The sequence below is a fragment of the Pituophis catenifer genome, unplaced genomic scaffold (genome assembly GCF_029215685.1).
Source record: "Pituophis catenifer annectens isolate HBS135680 unplaced genomic scaffold, rPitCat1.0.hap2 SCAF_1, whole genome shotgun sequence".
Classification (NCBI taxonomy): Eukaryota; Metazoa; Chordata; class Lepidosauria; order Squamata; family Colubridae; genus Pituophis; species Pituophis catenifer.
Window position 1 is genome coordinate 348182381 of NW_027256881.1, and position 20603 is coordinate 348202983.

A 20603-nucleotide genomic window follows, 5' to 3' on the forward strand; every position below is an offset into this window, starting at 1 on the left:
TTTCCCGATAGAGATCTATGAGACCTGACATGTAACCAGTTGTAGAACTTGATAAGGAATTCTTTATTGAACAAGTTCCTGCCTCTTGTCAACTTTTTTTTTTTAATCAGATTCTAAATATGTCTGAAAGACAAATATAAATGAGGCCAATGTTTGCATTAGTTAGAAATTCTTGTTTCTTATTATACTTTCTCTACAATTCAGATCGGGCCTCAGTAGAATAATGTAGCATTTGGGAAAAAAGATACAAGCCAAGAGAGCAGCCCCAGAGGCCAAAATGGAGAAGATCTCCACGGCCACCATGGACTTCCCTTTGGTGCTCAGGTAGGTGGGGAGGAAGGTGATCCAAACACTGCAAAAGACCAGCATGCTAAAAGTAATGAACTTGGCTTCATTAAAACTATCAGGCAATTTCCTAGCCAGAAAGGCCACTGAGAAACTGATGATGGCCAGAAAACCTAGATAGGCAAGCACAGTGTAAAACATCAAAGCTGAGGCTTCCTTACATTCCAAGATGATCTCTCTAAACAAGGAGTGAAAGTCACAGCTGGGAAACGGAGGAGAGGTTATCAGCCAGGCGGCACAAAGAAGGGCTTGGATTAAGGGACAGGCTATGACAATGGAGTTGGTCAGTGGTTTTCCTAAGAGTTTCCTTGTCTTGTTCCCTGGTTTGGTAGCCATGAAGGCAAGAACTACCATGACAGTTTTTGCCAACACAGCAGAAACTGCCAGGGAAAAGAGAATGGCAAAGGCAGATTGTCGTATAAGACAGGTGACCTTCCCAGGTTGACCAATGAAAAGGAAGGAGCAAAGGAAGCAGAGCAGGAGGGAGACCAGGAGGATGTAGGTGAGATCTCGGTTGTTGGCCTTGACAATTGGTGTGTCATGATGTTTATGGAAAATCACTAGGACTGCAGAAGTGATCACAGAGAGAAAAAGAGCAAGAAAAACTAAGGTGTATCCCAGGGTGTCTTGATAGGCAAGGAAGTGGATCTTCTTGGCAATGCATTGGTCCTTGTCCTTGTTGGGATATTGGTCTTCTGGGCAGGGTTCACAGTGAGCTGCATCTGAAATCAAGAGTGTTTGGCTAAGAATTTCAAGGGTATCTGCCATATGCATTATTCCTCCTACAGAGGTGATATGACTTTCTCTTTCTGCTCTTGGCCTATCCACAAAGGGAGTGATGAAAGGACTCCCTGTACAATTTATGGAGCATCAAAAAGGGCCAATCATTCTTCATTTATGATGATCCTGGGGATAGATTAGCCAGAGAAAAGGATTTGTTCAGTTCCAGCTATTCATTCATTGTGCACTTCCATGAGTAATGAGGCTTTCAGTTTGAGATTCCTGCCAGTTTTTTCCACCATTTTAGAATGGAAGACAAAGAAGAGTGATATATCTGTTATCCAGAAATGCTGTGTTTTGTTTCTGTGTACATTATCCCTGCCTTAATCTCTCTGCTTTCTACTTCAAATCTGTTCATTCAGATGTTTTTTGCTCCCTCCTGTTCTATCAAAGAGACATAGATAGATGAATGTCCTCTTTCCCTGGCAGGTCTATTTCCTCAGAGGTGGATAGTGCTGATGGAAGGAGCATATTATAAATAATAAAAATTAAAGCTTGGTCCACACACATCCCTTCCTCAGGAAAGATTGGAAGTTAGTTTTTCCAATTGGAGGTTAGAGTAGCAATGGAAATCCTAGTTAGACTTTCTTAAATTCTGCCCTAAAACTATCCTGCATGGAACTGCTGAGGATCGGGGAAAATGGCCTCAGTGGCCAGGGCAGTTTAGAGCTGTAAACTGAAAGGTTTTCCTGAAAGATATGATTTCATTTCAATCTCATAAAAAATCATAACAAAAACAAAAATGACTTAAATAATGTCTTCTTTGATCCTGGAAGATGAACATTTGAAGTCTGCTCTACCTGTCTTGTTAGAAATGGTCCCTTCTGGACAAGGGTCACACTGGTAGCAGCAAATCGGCTTGCCTTCTGGAACTCTTCTCCTCTCTCCTGCACGGCACCTCTTCATGCCACATCTGGCAAAGGGCTTCTTCTGAAAGAGAAAAGGAAAGTACTTGGAATGACCTAAGCAATGAACCTGCTGTTGTGGTCCACCAGAAGCCGGAGGAGCTAGCAGCAGAGTCGGACAGTGAGAAGGCTGGTGAGGACCATGGGCCAGTCCTGGAGTCTGGGATAGACCCAGATGCGGGCTCTGCATTGGAGGCAGAGAGGGGGCCAGGGCCATCTGGGAGTGATGCGCAGACTCCGGAACCTCCAGAGTCAGACAGCAGTGAGGCAGAGGAACAGGAGGAGGGAATGAAGTAATTCTCAGCTATTATAATAAAATAGGTTTGAGTCTAATTTGTGTCTTGTAATGACTAAATGAGTTTAGGTCACAACACCTGCTGCATTCATTCTTTTCCCCATTCCTATTTCCCTTCCTTATTCCTACTTCTATGTTCAGATTCTTTTCTAAAGAAAGAGATTGCCACTGTCTATCAGAAATCAAGAACAATCCTAGGATAATCAGGCCAGGGGCATTCCTGACACACCCATGTGTGAGATGTGTGAGATTGGATCTGGAATCTCAGCCTGCAGAAGAAGACTTATGATGGGAGGAGAGCATTTCTAAAAGAAAGAACCATGAAGATACAACTGAGTGGAAATGGTCAATGGAAATCATTGTTACTTGCTGTTTTTTTCATCCTGCTTTTCAAGCAGGAGTGTTTCCCAAGCCTAACCCTTTGTGGAATGACACAAAGCAGACATCAAATGTGTTACATGCAAAGCAGATTTCTCACCAAATAACTGCCATGATTTCTGATTCAACTGATTATTTTTCAAGTTAGGAAGATGTTCTGCATCTCAGGAAGAGAATTAATCTTTCTCTGAACTTAAAACATTTCCTTGCAGCTCACCTTTGTGGCCCAGACGATTCCATCAGAGTTAATGGTGAAATCTTGGCCTGGGGGAGCCTTGGGATTTAGTTGCCCAACTTTCACGGGGACAAAAGATCGATTGGGAAAGAGAACCCAGTTGAGAAGATCATAACGAGCAGATCCCAGTCTATCTTCTGAGAAGGAGACTTCATCTCCAGCACTGTTGTTGAACTGCACATTCCTCAAATAGGGAAGAATCTGAAAGAAAGGGGAACTTCAGAAATTGGAGTATTTGTGCTAGAGCTACAAACGAGACATCATGGCTTCTATCATCACATCAAGGGCATCTTGAGAAGATGAATTTATATTTGAGAAGCTATTTCTATCTCTTGGTGGCAATCTGAGGAATCAGGTGTAGCACCAAATATTTAACTCTGAAACTAAACATTTTCTCTCCAATTCCAACTCCAATTTCACCAAAACACAAGAATTTTAGTTCCACAATCCAAATTTGATTTTAGGATTTTCCTCTTGTGATACTTGCCTACATGCACTTGGCCCAAGGTCTTGTTAACTGATAAATGAATCTTTGAAATGAATAAATAATTTCTATCAGAACCATGGAAAATTCCACTGGTTTTCTCTAGCTCATTCTCAAAGGCAGCAGAATGCAGGAACCAGGTTTGATCTACTGGGCCATGTGGAAAGGAGCATCTGACCTGGTTGGTCACTTCACTAGTCACAGAGGTCCAATATTTTAGCCTTTGATGCAGAAAATTCTGATTAACTTCAGACCAGAACACCTTGAATCTTGTCATAGAAACACAATCAGAGTGTAAGGTCCCCAAATGTACTTGAGTCACCAGAATGCCAAAGAGAGAGACCCAAGAAGAGGCTTGGAAAAGAAACAGCCTTTATTTGTACAAAGAAGAGCTGGGTAGACCATTCCATGAACATACAGAGAAGATACGTGTAAGGAAGGCCACACCTTGGGGAAAGTATGGCGCCCTTTTATACCTTCAGAGACATCAGCTTATTACCCAGTTCTGGCCCCCTGGCCCATGCCTTCCTTGTAGCCCTGCATTGGCGGTGCAGCAAGCAACAGGGGGGCTGGGGGCTTAGCAACACAGCCATTGGCCCCATGTAACCCTGCCAAACCATGACATACCCCGCTTCTTGTTTGAGATACATACCAGGCACCGAGTTATTAAAAAACCCCCCAAGATACCAGGAGTTAAATCACTGGTAGAAGCAAATGGCAGAGGCAATTCCAATTCTTAGCAAAGCAATTCTTATAGAAGTAAAACAGCAAGTCAAACCGATTTTACTGACTCTACTATTTTTTCCCACTAATTCTACCTATTATTATTATTATTATTATTATTATTATTATTATTATTATTATTATTATTATTTAATCTTTAGTGAGAATCAGAGCCTTTGAGGCTGGTTAATAGCTCAGCAGGTCGAGCCCTAACCAAGGACCTAGGAACTGTTAAGGTATCGTCGGAGGATGTAAGCCATTCCGAGTAAGGTGGTTTTTTGTAGAGTCAAAATGTTCAAGTCCGGCAAATTTAGAATTTCTAAATAGCGGGGTAGCCCTTTGGGTATTGCTCCAAGGGCTCCAATTACAATCGGGACAACACATGATTTATTTTTCCACAGTCTGTCAACTTCAATTTGCAAGTCCCGGTACTTTGTGATTTTTTCTTGCTGCTTATCTTCAATCCGTGCATCACCAGGTATTGAAACGTCAATTATTATTATTATTATTATTATTATTATTATTATTATTATTATTATTATTATTATTATTATTATTTCCTTTCAACAGTATTGAAAGGGACAATAGCAACAGACCCTCTACAGTTTTAGACAAGGGGCTATCCTGTCTCTTCTTCAATGACTCCAGCAATGGGGCACCCACGACTTCTAAAGGTAAACCGCTCCTTATGAAGTCTCTCCTTAGTTCTAGGTTGCTTCTCTCCTTTGTTAGTTTCCATCCATTGTTAATCAGAAGCTGTTTCCACACAGGAAGCTGAGTAGCACAACAAAAGGTAAACTAAAAAAAGGGGCAGGGTCCTAGATGAATTGGTATGGGAGCATGCATACATTGAATCAGTACCTAATTAAATGTATGAGGGTTATTAAGATCTTGGCCCAGAGGATCATTGGTTGCCCTCTTTGGAAGAGCTCCATAGCTCCCGCTGAAGGTCAAAACATTCTTAAGGATCCATCTCATCCTGGGCACCCTTTTTTTGAACTATTACTATCTGGCAGATGGTACAGGACAATAAAAACAAGGTGTCAGCATTGCAACACTGGCATAGAGGACAGCGAAAGATAAACTCTGAAACTTTTGCCTGCAAAATCCCTTTGAAGCTCGGTTGTCGTGGAGATCAGGGGAAGGGACACATTCCTGAGAAATGACAGGGAAAAGAAGTCTGAAGAATGACTTGGAAGACAGCCACTGAGAAGCAGAGTCTTGGGGGTCAGAAAGGGAGGGATTGGGAGGCAAAAGGTGAGTCTTGTCCGCGCGGAGTCATGATCCGGTGGCTGAGCTCAATTAAAGAAAGATTTCCTTAAAGATTGGCAGTTTGGAAATTCATTTAATTTTCAGACAGTACCGCAGTCTGACACAAGGACAAACAGGCTGAAAAACAGCTTCTATCCCAGAGCAGTAACTATATTAAATTCTACCGTACAGTGTAATATTAATGCAATATCAGGAGTTTTCAATTCAATTGTATGGAATGTGAAGGATGTGTGTTTATATATATATATATATATATATATATATATATATATATATATATATATATATATATATGTACACTGAAGATAGCATTTAATTAAATTGTACAAGACACAATGATAATAAAGTAAACTAAACTAAACTAAACTGAAGAAATTCATATGGGGAGCTTCCAATTTAAGTATCTGTGGACTGAGTCAAAAGCCATAGAAATTACCTGCCATGACTGGACATTTGAGATCCTCTTTCCAAGCCTCATTATGGTCGGTTGAATTCTGGATCCATACATTGCATGCAAAGTGTGTGCCAGGGCATAAATGGCATTGTAGATATTGTAACTTTCTCCTGTCATTCTTTTTTCAAAAGTGTAATTGGGCACATTCTGCAGATTCTCCTTTCCTGTACATTGTTTTTTCCCCTTTGGAGGGATCTTTCCTGATTTATGGATCTTGCAGCCAAAGACATATTCCCACCATGGAGGGAGAAAGACATCTCCTTGGGGGTTCAAGGGGTCTAAAGACAGGAGGAAGTGGCTGAATTCAGAGACATCCCCGGAGTGGTCCCTGAAATGCAAGGCCCCATGAAAAAGCTTTATGTAACGCAATGTGTATTCAGATTCTTTCAAGCCAATTTTCCATTGGGAAGTGAAGATACAAACTTTCCTCAATGATACCTTTTTGGTATGTTCAAAATGATATATTGTGTCTATTACAATGGCACTAACAATTAATTCTCCAAATATGATAAACACTTCTGCTTTAGACCACGTGAGGAAATTGAGAATTAACTTCTTCTTACTTATTTCAAAATTACCCAATTCCAGCATTAGAGTGAAGGCCAGGCAGATCTCCTTCTCCTGGAGCATTGGCGTCAGAGTTGAAATGAAATGTTCTCCAATGTCATCTTCAGGGGCAAAAAGCCCAACCCAGTTCCAGTGGAAATACAGAAGCAGTTGGACTAAACCCTCATACTGAGGAGATTCCTTGGGATTAATCCGGAAGAAGGAAGGATAAACTCTTCTCTCTCTCTGAGAGAACTCAAAGCCAACACCGAGCTGTAGAAAAAATGATTCTTTTTTCAAAGACAAAGTAAATGCTTTATGTTGACTTTAGTAGTAACCATTGTGTGGTTGATAGCCCTTCAGTCAGACTGACCCACTTTGACTGGCAAGCTTCAACTTCTTCCTCTCTTAGCCATTTTTATTGGTTGTGGTACGTCAGAATAAAAGAGAAGAAACCAACAACCTGATACAGAGAACAAATGTCACTAAAATAATGGCTACCCTTTAATAAAGAATTATCAAAGAGTTACAAACTCATGATTATCACCCCCCTCCCAAACAAACCCCCCTTCTTTTAGTTTCATCTTTGGCTTCTGTGTGTGCTTTTGATCTTTGTCTGTTCCATACTGTATCCAAGAGAGCTCTCTTACCTGTGGGACCTTAAAGATGCTGAAGATGGAGGCCATCAGCCTTGAGGATTTGGCACTGAGACCACCAATGACAGAGAGCAAAGTGTCCTGCAGGTGACATTTGTAACCTGGAACCATTTGGCCTCGTGAGGAGAGTATGGAGAGGCTGTTCAAGGAAATATGTATCTCCCTTTGGAAATGGCCATAGATGTGGAAGCCAAGGGTGATGTTGGGGAGCAGAAGAAAATCCTTATTGACCTCAGAGACAGCAAACATGAATGCAAGGAACTGCTGGTAATTACCTATGGTGAATCTGTAGTGAGAGAAAGTTTGGAGAACATTAGAGGAAACCTTCTGCATGGCTGTAGAATTTGCTTCACTGTTTGGGGGGATATTTGAGGCAGTCGTGGGTTTAAAAATTTTTTTTACTACTGGTTCTGTGGGTGTGGCTTGGTGGGCATGGCAGGGGAAGGATATTGTAAAATCTCCATTCCATCCCCAATCCAGGGGAAGGTTATTACAAAATCCCCATTTCCTCCCGAACAGCTGGGACTTGGGAGGCAGAGAATAGATGGTGGCAGGGCAAGTCAGAATTTTTACTATTGGTTCTCCAAAGTCCTCAAAATTCCACTACGGGTTTTCCAGAACTGATCAGAACCTGCTGAAACCCACCTTTGAAAAAGAGATAAAAGGAATGAAAATTAGAAAGGAAGAATATAAATTACAAGCCTTTGTTGATGACCTGGTTTTTATAGTTGAAGAACCATTAATATCAATAAATAAATTGATAGAAAAAATAGGTGAATTTGGGGAGGTTGCTGGTTTGAAAATTAATAAAGAGAAGACGAAGATAATGACTAAAAATATGTTAAAAAAGCAAAAAGAAGAATTGAGGGAGATCTCCAAGATGCAGATCACAAATAAGGTAAAATACTTGGGGATTCAATTAACAGCAAGATGTAGTTCTCTTAAAAAAATAATTATAATAAGCTTAAGCAACAGATAGGACAGGATTTGGGGAAATGGGGAAACTTGCAGCTATCTTTGATTGGTAGAATTGCAACTATTAAGATGAATATTTTACCTAGAATTTTGTATCTTTTTCAGACAATTCCTGTAAAGCTGGGTAAGGAATTTTTTACAGATTTAAATAAAATGGTTTTGAAATATGTTTGGCAGGGAAAGAAGGCAAGGATAAAACTCAAACTGTTACAAGATGCTAAGATGAGGGGTGGTTTTGGATTACCAGATTTTGATTTATACTATCAAGCAGTTTGTTTAATGTGGATTAAAGAATGGGTGACATTGAAAAATAATAGATTATTAAATTTGGAGGGACATGATTTGCTGATGGGATGGCATGCTTTCTTATGGTATAAAGGAACTAAAATTCAGGTGTATTTTAGAAGGCACCAGATACGTGAAGCTTTGTTTTTGACATGGGAGAAGATAAAAAAATACCATTATCTGAAGATTCCAGTCTGGGTATCTACAATTGAAGCTTTTTCTTATCCAGTGGTATTTGAAGGGGAACAAATTGTTAGATATATGAATTATTGGATGAAAAGGGTGAACTTAATTGAAACAAAACTTAGAAGATCAGGGAATTAAGATATATTGGTTTTCATACATGCAAATACTTTCCAGATATCGAGAAGACTTTAAACAAGAAGGTATTTATAGTGTTTCGACTGGTTTAGACAAGATATTAATGGGTTCAGATGACCATATAATTAAAAAGCTATATGGATATTTACTTGAAGCAAAACTGGAAGAAGAACAAGTTAAAGAAACAATGATAGCATGGGGAAAAATTTTGGTTATAGTATTGATTTAGAGAAATGGCAAAAATTGTGGTCACGTAATTATAAAATGACAATGTCAACAGCATATAAAGAGAATTTGTATAAGTTGTTTTACAGGTGGCATCTACCCCCAACGAGAATAGCCAGGATGTTTAAGAATAAATAGGAGAAATGTTGGAAGTGTCATCAAACTCCAGGATCGTATTACCATATGTGGTGGACATGCGTGGAAGCAAGGAGATTTTGGACTAAAATACATACGTGGTTCGAAAAACTGACAAAGAGACATATTGACTTTAAACCAGAAATATTTTTATTAGGAATTTTACCAGAGACATTTAATAAAGAATTACGATACTTAATTGTGAACATTTTAACAGAGGCCACAATTGTATTTGCCAAAAACTGGAAAGGAGAGAAGATAATTACCGATGAAGAAATTATTATGAAAAAGTTGGACTGTGCTGAAATGAGTAGGTTGACATTTGAAATAAGAGAACAGGAAGATAAACAATACTATTTGATATGGGAGATATTTTATCAATGGTTTGATAAAAAAGTATGGAGATGAGATAGCATATATGAAATGTTTAAATATGTATTTTTAGTTTAAGTAAAGAATAATTGCTATATGAGGAGATTTGGAGAATTGTAAGCACGGAATGATTTTAACCGATTGAGATGCTGTCTATAATCGTTTGTAAGGATGATATTTTTATGTTATTGTTGTTGTGCTTTTTTTCTTATTTTTTTTTATTTTTAATCTAAAATAAAACTTTGTCAAAAAAAAAAAAGAAGAACCTGCTGAAACCCACCTTTGATTTTAGGGCAGAAACTCCCAAATTTCATTGGGTTGGATTATTTCCAAAGGATTTCCCTTGGCCAAACTTGGATGACTTTGTGAGAAAGGAGGAAAACGTTTCCATAGATATCAAGGACTGTTTTATACTCTCTAACATCCCTGCCATATTCGCTTTGCTGCAGTGGCTATAATCCTTTCCAACTGTTCCCCTTTCAATATAAAACTTGTAAAAACCACTACAAAAACTTATGCCAACAAATAAAGACTGAATGCACCAATTATCGCATCAAGCAAGAAAACCTTCTATGCACAAAATCTACCCGTGCCGTCTATAATTTTGTAAACAGCAAACTTAAAGACTCGAGATCTATCCCACCCCTAAAAGGACCAAACAATGAAGATTGTATTGACGAAACCATTTAAGCCAATCTCTTTAACACGTTCTTTGGCTCAGTCTTTGTAAACAGCAACAACACATACCGAATATTTCCCAGCCGTACTACAGACAATTACAACAATTATGGTGATCTTATACATATTGATTTTACAGAAGACAACGTTGAAAAGGCACTACGCAATCTAAAACCACCCCTATCTATTGGATCTGATGGACTATGTGCATACTTCTTAAAAAAGCTGTCTGTTGGATGGGGAGGAACAGTCATGGCTTAAATCCTAGGCTGCATTAACAGAGGGATAGAATCAAGATCATGTGACGTGTTACTAGCACTTTATAATACCTTGGGAAGATCAGAGTTGAAATATTGCATCCAGTTTTGGTCGCTACAATATAAAAAAGATGTTGAGAAAGTGGAGAGAAAAGCAAGAAAGAAGATTAGACAGTGGGAGGCTGAAACCTACAATGAACTGTTTTATGTCTAGTCTAAGAGAGAAGGACTAGGGTTGACATAATAGGAGGCTTAAAAATTTGAGGCACTGTCACAGAGAAAAGGGGGTCAACCTATTCTCCAAAGCACCTGAAGGCAGGACAAGAAGTCATGGATGGAACCTTATCAAGGAGTGATTCAACTAGAACAAAGGATAAATTTCCTGGCAGTGAGAACAATTAATCAGTGGATTAATTGGCTCCAGAAATTGTGGGTGCTCCAGCACTGGAGACATTTAAGAAGGGACTGGACAACCATTTATCTAACATGGTATGGGGTCTCCTGCTTCAGCAGGAGGTCGGACTAGAAGACCTCCCAGGTCCCTTCCAACTCTGTTATTCTGCTTTAACATGAAGACCAGGAAAGCATTTTCAGAATTGCAAGATTATATTAAGACCAAGCAGGTGTGGATGATTGGGCCTCCCAGAAGTGGAAATTTTCATCTTTGATTCTGCATGACAGTTCACTGTCCTTCTTAGGATTCTTGTACAATATGGATTTTTTGTGGACTATTAGTTTCTGCTCAAGGAGCAGTATGGTGGCTACCTCAAGAAAAGTCTTTGTAAATGTTGTGTCACGTGCAAAACATTGAGACCACCCATGAAGTTCCAATTAGGCTGATTTAGTACTAGTTGAGCTTAGGCATAGAAAGCCAAAAAAGTAATGGTTAGTACTATCTTGGTATTAGATAAGGGTCAATAGAATTCAAGAGGGATTTGATTTAGTCCATTTATGGCTACATAGAGAGTTTAGGCTGATTCCTCTTTTGACTCCATGCCCAGGTTCTGTCACTCCTCCTACACCTTCAGTTTGTTAAACAGAATAGAATTGAACTGTGGAGAGTCTGAATGTCCACCAGAGCAACAGAGATGATGGAGGCAAGAGTGGTAGAAAATGGAGGCAGAACATCTTCATTTACATCTTCAGCACTTTCCATAAGGCCCTGAAGACGTTTTTATTTCAGCAAGCCGGCCTGGCCTGAATAGGTTTCATGGGTTAGTTTTTTAATTGTATAGCTAGGGGTTTTAAATTGGGAGGCCGCTTATTTATTTATTTTTTAATAGTTTTTATTGAATATAAATATTAAAAAAGACATATGTAACGTATACACAACAAACATTTATACAACATATACACAAAAAGAGTAATTTCTTCTTAAGCATTTTTTCAGAGTGACGTTCTACAATTCTACTTATAATATATTCCTTCACCTCTCTTTAATCTAATAATATTTTTATTTTATATATATATATATATATATATATATATATATATATATATATATATATATATATATATATATATATATATATATATATATATATATATCAATCGGTAATATATCCCCTATATTTTTTGTATATTTCTAATTTTTAACCAATTATACCAATTATTCCATATTTTATAATAGTCTGATTCTTCTTTTTCTTGTAATTCTTTGGTTAACCTATCCATTTCAGTGCATTCTAAAATTTTCCCTATTACTTCTCTTTCACTTGGTATTTTTTCTTGTTTCCAATTTCTTGCGTAGGTTATTCTTGCAGCAGTTAATATGTGAATTGTAAGATATTTGATATCCTTAGGGTATGATTTGTTAAATATTCCTAATAAAAATGTTTCTGGTTCTTTTTCAATCTGTGTTTTTGTTATTTGTTCCAACCATTTTTTGATGTTAGACCAAAATTTCTTTGCTGCCGGGCACGTCCACCATAAATGATAGAAAGTCCCTTGTGCCTTTTTGCACTTCCAACAAATTGGGCTATTTTTAGGTTGTATTTTTGCCAATCTGGTTGGAGACATATGCCACCGATAAAACATTTTCAGTTGATTTTCCTTGTACGCCGTTGCTTTCGTTAACTTTAGGTTTAGCTGCCAGAACTTTTCCCATTTTTCCAAAGGTATTGTATGTTTAATATTTTGAGCCCACTTGATCATCGTTTCTTTGACTGTCTCTTCTTCCAATTTATAGCGTAGGAGAAATTTATAAATTCTACTAATTAATTTATTTTCTGAATCTAATATAATTTTATCTATTTCTTGTTTTTGATTGTAAATTTCATATGTTTTTATATGTTCTCTATATTTGGATTGTATTTGAGTGTAAGTCCACCAGTCTATTCCTCTGTGTAAATCTGTCTCCAATTGTTGTTTTTTCTTTAGTTTGCCTTGATAGTCAATTATATCTTTATATCTAATTATTTTTGTCTTATCTGTTAAATTTGGGTGTCTAATTGATTCCGCCGGTGCTAGCCAATTTGGTATCTTCATATAATGTTGTTTTTTAATTTTAAGCCAAATTTGTAATAGTGAGTTCCTTATTGTATGTGTTTTAAAATATGAATGTGTTTTGTATTTCTCATCCCACATAAAGGAGTGCCAGCCAGTTTGAAGTTCATGTCCCTCAATTGTTAAAGTTCTAGAGTCCTTTAATTCTATCCAATCTTTGACCCACGATAGTACTGCTGCTTGGTAGTATATCTCCCAGTCAGGGAGTGCAGCTCCTCCTCTATCTTTTGTGTCCTGAAGCAGTTTAAATTTTATTCGTGGCCTTTTCCCTTGCCAAATAAATTTAGATGTTATTTTATTCAGCTTTTCAAAAAACGGTTTATCTATTTTAATTGGGGTGACCTGGAACAAATATAAACATTTAGGTAATATAGTCATTTTGATGGCCGAAATTCTTCCTAGGAATGAAATGTGTAAATTTTCCCATTTTTCTAAGTCTTTCTTTGTTTGTTCTAGTAATTTATCATAATTGTTTTCTTTAATTGCTGATGTTCTTGTAGATAAGCAGATTCCTAGATATTTTATTTTTTTTGTTGTTTGAATTTGTATATTATCTATCAAATCTTTTGTTTGAATTTCCGTAAGGTTTTTAACAATTAGCTTCGATTTACTTTTATTGATTTTTAGTCCAGCCACTTCTCCAAATTCTTCTATTTTTTGGAACAAATTAGGTATGGATTCCATAGGATTTTCTGTCAAAAACACTAAGTCATCAGCAAAGGCTTGAACTTTGTATTCTTCTCTATTAATCCTTAAACCTTCAATTCCTTGGTCTTCTCTAATTTTTTTCAACAGGATTTCCAATGATAGAATATATAGTAAGGGGGAAAGTGGACAGCCTTGTCTGACTCCTTTTGTTATATTAAATTTGTCTGTTATGTCATCATTCATAATTATCCTTGCTGATTGCTTGGTATAGATTTCTGCTATAATTTTCCCAAATTTTTCCCCAATTTGCATATTTTGTAGTTGTTCAATCATAAATTTCCAATGTTGATTATCGAAGGCCTTTTGGGCGTCAAGAAAAACCAACGCTGCCTACTTCTCCGGGTGTGATTCATAATATTCCAAAGCATTAAGTATTATTCTCATGTTGTTCTTTATTTGGTGTCCCGGCAGAAATCCATTTTGGTCTGGGTGTATATATGTATTTAATACTAATTTAATCCTTTCTGCCAAGATTGCTGCAAATATTTTGTAGTTGGCATTCAATAATGAAATAGGTCTATAGTTTTGTATTAACTGGAGATCTGTGTCTTCTTTTGGAATGATTGTTATTATGGCTTCTGTCCATGAATTTGGTATTTTGGCTTTCTCCATAGCTTCATTATATAATCGCAACATATTCTCTCCCAATGCACTTCTTGCATTGTTTTATATATTTCTATATAAATATATATATATTTATAAATATATATATTTATATATTTCTACCGGTAGCCCGTCGGGTCCCAGTGTTTTATTGTTTTTTTGCTTTTTCAGTACTTCATCTAGTTCTACTTTGGTTATTGGCCTATTGAGAGTAATTCTTTGTTCTTCTGTGATTTTTGGCATTCCTGATTTCCCTATGTACTGTTTTATTTTATCTTCCTCTATTTTCCCCTGATTATATAGATTCGCATAAAATTTCTTAATAATTTCTTTTTTGGCCTCTTTACTATGTTGAATTTCTCCTTTATCATCTTTCAATTGGTATATCATTCTTTTTTTCTGTTCTTTTTTCAGTTTATAGGCTAGCCATCTGCCCGTTTTATTTGCGTGTTCGAAATAGTTTTGTTTCGCCATTTTTATTTTTTGGGCTAGTTCTATTTGGTTTATCAAATTCAATTTATGCTTAATCATTTCCCATTCTTCTCTTATTGTTTTGTTCTGGGGCTTTTCCTGGAGTTTTTTTACTATTTGTTTTAGGTCTTTCTCTAAATTATCTAATTGTTTTTTCTTCTCTTTATTCTTTTTCCTCCTATATGCTATTACTAGGCCCCTTATATAAGCTTTTAAAGTATCCCATGTGTTTTGTAAAGAGGTTTCCTCTATTTTATTTATCTGAAAGAATATTTTTACTTCCTTTTCTAACATCAAATTAAATTCTTTTTCTTTACATAATCTTTGGTTCATTGTCCATCTCTTACGTCTTCTTTCCCCTTTCCAGTTTATGAATAGTGGATTGTGGTCTGCCCATTGGTTTGTGCCTATCTCAATTTTTTCTATTTCTATTTTGATATTTGGGGTCATCCATGCCATGTCCAGTCTTGACCAGGAGTTATGCGGATGGGAGTAAAAGGTGTATTGGGCCTCTTCATGTGTTTCCCTCCATATGTCTGCCAAGTTTAGTTTTTCAGCCATAGTAAAGAATTCTTTTGGAAGTATTTCTTTTTTCTTTTGTTTCCCCCCCCCCCATTTTGTAGTCTTTCTTTGCATTTACTATTGCATTATAATCCCCTATTACACAAATATCATCATATTCTAATTCTGCTAATTTTATATGTAGGTCTTTAAAAAAAACCTGTAGTTTTTGGTTAGGTGCATAAATCCCTACAATTAACATTTTCCTCTTTCCTATTTCTAATTCAACCATCACCACTCTACCTTGCTCATTGGTATAGACTAGTTTAGATTGTATTTTTTCTTTTACGTAAATCACTACTCCTTTTTTCTTTTTTGGGGCCAGAGATAAATATAGTTTTCCTAATTTAGGGTTTTCTAGGATTTTTTGATAATCTTTTTGAATGTGTACTTCTTGCAGACATATCACATCTGCTTCTAATTTTCGTAATTTTGTGAAAATTTGATTCCTTTTCTTTGGGGCATTTAAGCCATTAATGTTTACCGAAAAGAGTTTGATCTGTTCATCCATTGCCTATTGTATCTGTTTTTTTGTGTTTCTTGTTTCCATCCATTCCCTAGGTTTTGCATCTTCTCTCTGTTCTCTCTCTTTTTCTTGCCTCTGTCTTATTTCTTTTTCTTCATTTGTTTCTATTGGTTCTTCTTCTTGACTTTTACTATCTGTTTCCTCCTTGCTTTCCTGTTCTACTTCTAGTCTAAAATGTGTGTTATGAAATTCTTTTGCCTTTTCTAGAGTGTCTATTTTATATTTTTTGTCTTCCCATGTAATTAAGATCCCCTCTATTGGCAGCCATCTATACATTATCTTGTATTTGATCAATAGTTGTGTTAAAAACTGATATTGTTGTCATAGATTTCTTACTCTTCGGGGTATCTGTTTTAAAATTATAATTTCTTTTTCATTATAGATCACCGTTTCTTCTCTAGATTTCTTATAGGCTTCATCTCGGATTGATTTTTTAAAAAAATTAACATGGACTTCTCTCGCCAATCTCTGTCTTCTTATATAATTTGTTTGTACATGGTAAGTTTCTTCCAATTGTCCTTTTATTTCTTCTGGCTCTTTTTGTATCATTCCTGCAATAATCTCCACCATCTTTCCTTCTAAATCCTCATTTTTTTCTTCTGGAACATTTTGAAAATGCAAGAAGTATGAGGCCTTTTCCATTTCGAGCATGGCCAAGGAATCTGACATTTCTTTGTTTAGTTGTAGGGTTTTTTGTTCCATTGCTTCTACTTTTAATTCCACGTGATCTATTTTTGTTTCCGTTTTCCTAATTCTCTGTTCATTTTCTGCTATAGAATTTTGAATGCCCCCAATTTTATCCTTCATGGTCTTGATATCTTCCTTAACTTCTCCTAATTCATTTCTGATCTCTGCATGGAACGTTCTCATTTCTTCCTGATTTTCAGCTATTTTTTCTTGTGTTTGAAACAGTGTTTCCTGGATCTTTTGAAACATATCTTGTATTATATTAGGTGCCATTTCCAGTTTTTCTTTTTCTTTTTCTTTCCCCATCATGCTATCTATTGTTTTTTGTTGTGAGGAGGAAGGAGTCATTACTAACGTATTGGTTGTAGGTTTTTTCCCTGTCTTTGTTATGGTGGACTATCTCTCATGTTTATGTAGCTGTTACAACTGCTTAAACCTTCAGGCTTCAAATGCAGGACCAAAAATGAATAATCAAGTCTCACAGCAATATTGCTTATTAAGAGTATGCCCAGGATACATTTTCTCCAGAGAATAGTGGAAGGAACTCTTGAAGAGCAAAGTTTGCACTCATATTCATACATTTGAGAAAGAAGGAGAAGATGATTTATGCATATGAAATAGATGGTGTAATTATACATATTCATAATTAACAAAATATCGATTATGTTGCCGCTCTTCTATTGTTACAATCTTCAACAGAGAAATATTCTCTTAATATAAAAGTATGTCAGTTACGTTGCCATAGAAATTTTGATAAAGCTTTTGGAAAGCCAAAGAATTTGAGTTTACTATTTTATGGGACAATTTGCACACATTCCTCCATTGTTTCCATTTCCCACATAAGAGGCCTTCTGATGGAAATGGAGATGTTATCATCAACATACCAATTGTGCACTACCCAGGATTAAATGACTACATGTTACAGGACTCTGTGATTTGTAGGTGCCTCCTGACTTTGATGACTGTCATACCTTGTCATACCTTGAATGACGTTACTGGGAACTTGTCCTCATTAAAGAAATTTGATTGTGATGTTGGGCATGGATAGAATGATTCCTGTGGAGACCTTCTGTGCACACAGATCTCATGGAACAGTGTAGTTTACCACAGAAGTCCATGAAATGAAATGTCATAAGAGATGACTAATGTACTCCATACAATTATGACATTCTTTGCTCATTCCTCTCAGGGAAATACTGCCCAACATTGATGAGGCAGTACTGCAGATCTGGATGGGTGGGGGGATTTAAACTCTGCTATTTCAAAAACAATTGAGTAGTGATAGGGAAGTTCTATAAAGCCTCAAACATCTAAGGAAACAGCCATATATGTATAAATTGACCCCAATCCTTTAAAACACTACCTTAAAAATAAACTACATAAAATAAGGAACAAAATAAGAAATTTTTCTCCTTGAAATAATAAACACATTTTTCTTCCAGTTTAACATTTTTTTATTAGGTTATAAGATAAAATGCAAAATGCAAAAGTAAATAGGAAGACACAGTGTGTGTGAGGGGGAAATAGGGAGAGAAAAGTGAGGAGAAATTGGGGAAAAGAAAAGAAGAAAAAATGACTTCCGACTCCCTCTGTTGAAGTAAAAAAAAAGCATTAACATCAAACTACAAGTTTTTGTTTTTCCCTAATAATATAAGCTAGCCATTTCTATAAAAACATATCAATATAATCAGTAAGACCCAAAATCAAATTCATTTTTTTCCCACTTCGGGCACAAAGTTCAGAAGCGGTCTCCATGTGGAAACAAAAGAACTTATATTCTTTCCTTTAACCAAAATGGTCAATTTAGCTATTTCTGCAAACTTCATCAGCTTCTCTAGCCACTCATCCATTGTGGGAATCTAAGTGTTCTTCCACTTTTGTGTGTATAATAATCTTGGTGCTGCCAACATTTATAAGATCCAAGTTCCAAGTTTTTTCTACAAGTCCTCTTCCATAAACCCAAAAGAAAAGTTTCTAGTTTCCTTTTTATTTTCCTTTGAAGAATATTCTGTATTATAATATGAATCTTACTCTAAAATTGCTTTGCTTTATCACATGTCCACCATAAATGGTAAAAAGTTCCTTCTTTGCTTTTACACTTCTAACATTCATTTGAAATACCTTTATACATTCTGGATAATTTAAATGCCAGCGATACATCATCTTATAAAAAATTCTTTTAAATTATAGTTCATTTTAAACCTTTCATCCACATATTTTCCCATTGTTCAGGCATCACATTATATCCAAAATTCCTTGCCCATTGAATCATACAATGTTTTACATGTTCACATTCCAAATTCAATTTCAATAATATTTTATAAATCTTAGCAATAATATCACTACCACACAGTAAGATTTCCAATTCATTCAAAGCAAAATCAAACCCACAACACTTTTTATTTGATTTAAACCATTCTTTCAGTTCTTGATATGTAAACCAATGGCAAAAATAACCTTTTAATTCAAGTTCTTCCCTAAACTTTAATGTAGGTTCACCTGAGTTGAAGGATAATATTTTACGATACGTCCAGCGGTCTGCCTTCGCCACCATTTCTTTTCTTAAAAAAGCTTCTTGGGGGAACACCCAAAGAGGAAACTTCGTATAGGACCTTGTTTTATATTTATTCCAAACTCTTAGTATGGCACGTCTAGCAAAATGATTATTAAAATCAACATGAACTTGAACTTTATCATACCATAAATACCGGTGCCATCCAAATTCGTGGCCCTCTAATTCAAGTAACCTCTTATTCTGGAGGTTCACCCACTCTTTTAACCAGGCCAGACAACATGATTCAAAATACAATTTCAGGTCTGGTAAACCCAAACCCCCTTTTTCCTTACCATCTTGCAGTAGTTTGTATCTAATTTTGGATTTTTTCCTTTGCCATATAAACTTAGAAATATCCAAAATAATAAACGCATCTTTGACAATATGTTTTCCTTCCATACAGAGCACTGGACCTCACTAAGGACACTTTGAAAACATGAAAAACAAAAAACTGACCACCGGAATATTGTAAGCAGTTGCAGAACTTCATAAGGAATGCTTTTATGGACAAATTCCTCCTTCATGTTATCATTTATTAGAAATCTTATCACATTCTAAACATGCCACAAAGACAAATAAAAATGAGGCCAATCCTTGAATTAGTTAGAAATTCTTGTTTCTTACTATATTTTCTCTGCAATTCAGATCTGGCCTCAGAAGAATAATGTAGCATTTAGGAAAAAAGATACAAGCCAAGAGAGCAGCTCCAGAGGCCAAAATGGAGAAAATCTCCACAGCCACCATGGACTTCCCTTTGGTACTCATGTAGGTAGGGAGGAAGGAGATCCAAACACTGCAAAAGACCAACATGCTAAAAGTAATGAACTTGGCTTCATTAAAACTATCAGGCAATTTCCTAGCTAGAAATGCCACTGTGAAACTGACAAGGGCCAAAAGTCCTAGGTAAGAGAGGACACCGTAAAACATTACAGCTGAGCCTTGCTTACATTCCAAGATGGTCTCTCCAAACAAGGAGTGGAAGTCCAAGTTAAGAAATGGGGGAGAGGTTCCCAGCCAGGTGGCACAAAGGACTGCTTGGATCAGGGGACAGCCTAAGACAATGGAGTAGGTCAGTGGTTTTCCTAAGAGTTTCCTTGACCTGTTTCCAGGCTTGGTGGCCATGAAGGCCAGAACCACCATGACGGTTTTTGCCAACACAGAGGAAACTGCCAGGGAAAAGAGAATGGCAAAGGCAGATTGTTGAAAGAAACAGGTGATCTTCCCTGGTCGGCCAATGAAGAGGAAGGAGCAGAGGAAGCAGAGCAGGAGGGAGACCAGCAGGATGTAGGTGAGATCTCGGTTGTTGGCCTTTACAATTGGTGTGTCATGATGTTTATAGAAAATCACCAGGACTGCAGAAGTGATCACAGAGAGGAAAAGAACAAGAAAAACTAAAATGTATCCCAGGGTGTCTTGATAGGCAAGGAAATGAATCTTCTTGGCAATGCATTGGTCCTTGTTCTTGTTGGGAAATTGGTCTTCTGGGCAGGGTTCACAGTGAGCTGCATCTGAAATCAAAAATTTTTGTCTAAGGATTTCTTGAGCAACTGCCATGCATATTATCCCTCCCACATAAATCTGTTTCTGCTGTTGACCTACCCACAAAGGGAATAATGAAAGAACCCACTGTGCAATTTATGGGCCATCATAAAGAGCAAACCATCATT

General features: G+C 36.7%; 1 protein-coding gene across 1 annotated transcript in view; it reads right to left on the reverse strand.

Moving 5' to 3' along the window:
- Window positions 1–210: 210 nt before the first annotated feature.
- The window catches only part of LOC139312547 (vomeronasal type-2 receptor 26-like), a gene marked incomplete at its 3' end in the record, with an annotated part of 40860 nt that continues 20467 nt past the window's right edge, over window positions 211–20603 (reverse strand). The window contains exons 6-9 of the mRNA XM_070937426.1: window positions 7068–7359; window positions 2921–3139; window positions 1926–2055; window positions 211–1067 (exon numbers count right to left, since the gene is read on the reverse strand). Of these exons, the coding sequence (XP_070793527.1) occupies window positions 211–1067; window positions 1926–2055; window positions 2921–3139; window positions 7068–7359 (1498 nt within the window). The remainder of the gene's footprint in view (window positions 1068–1925; window positions 2056–2920; window positions 3140–7067; window positions 7360–20603) is intronic.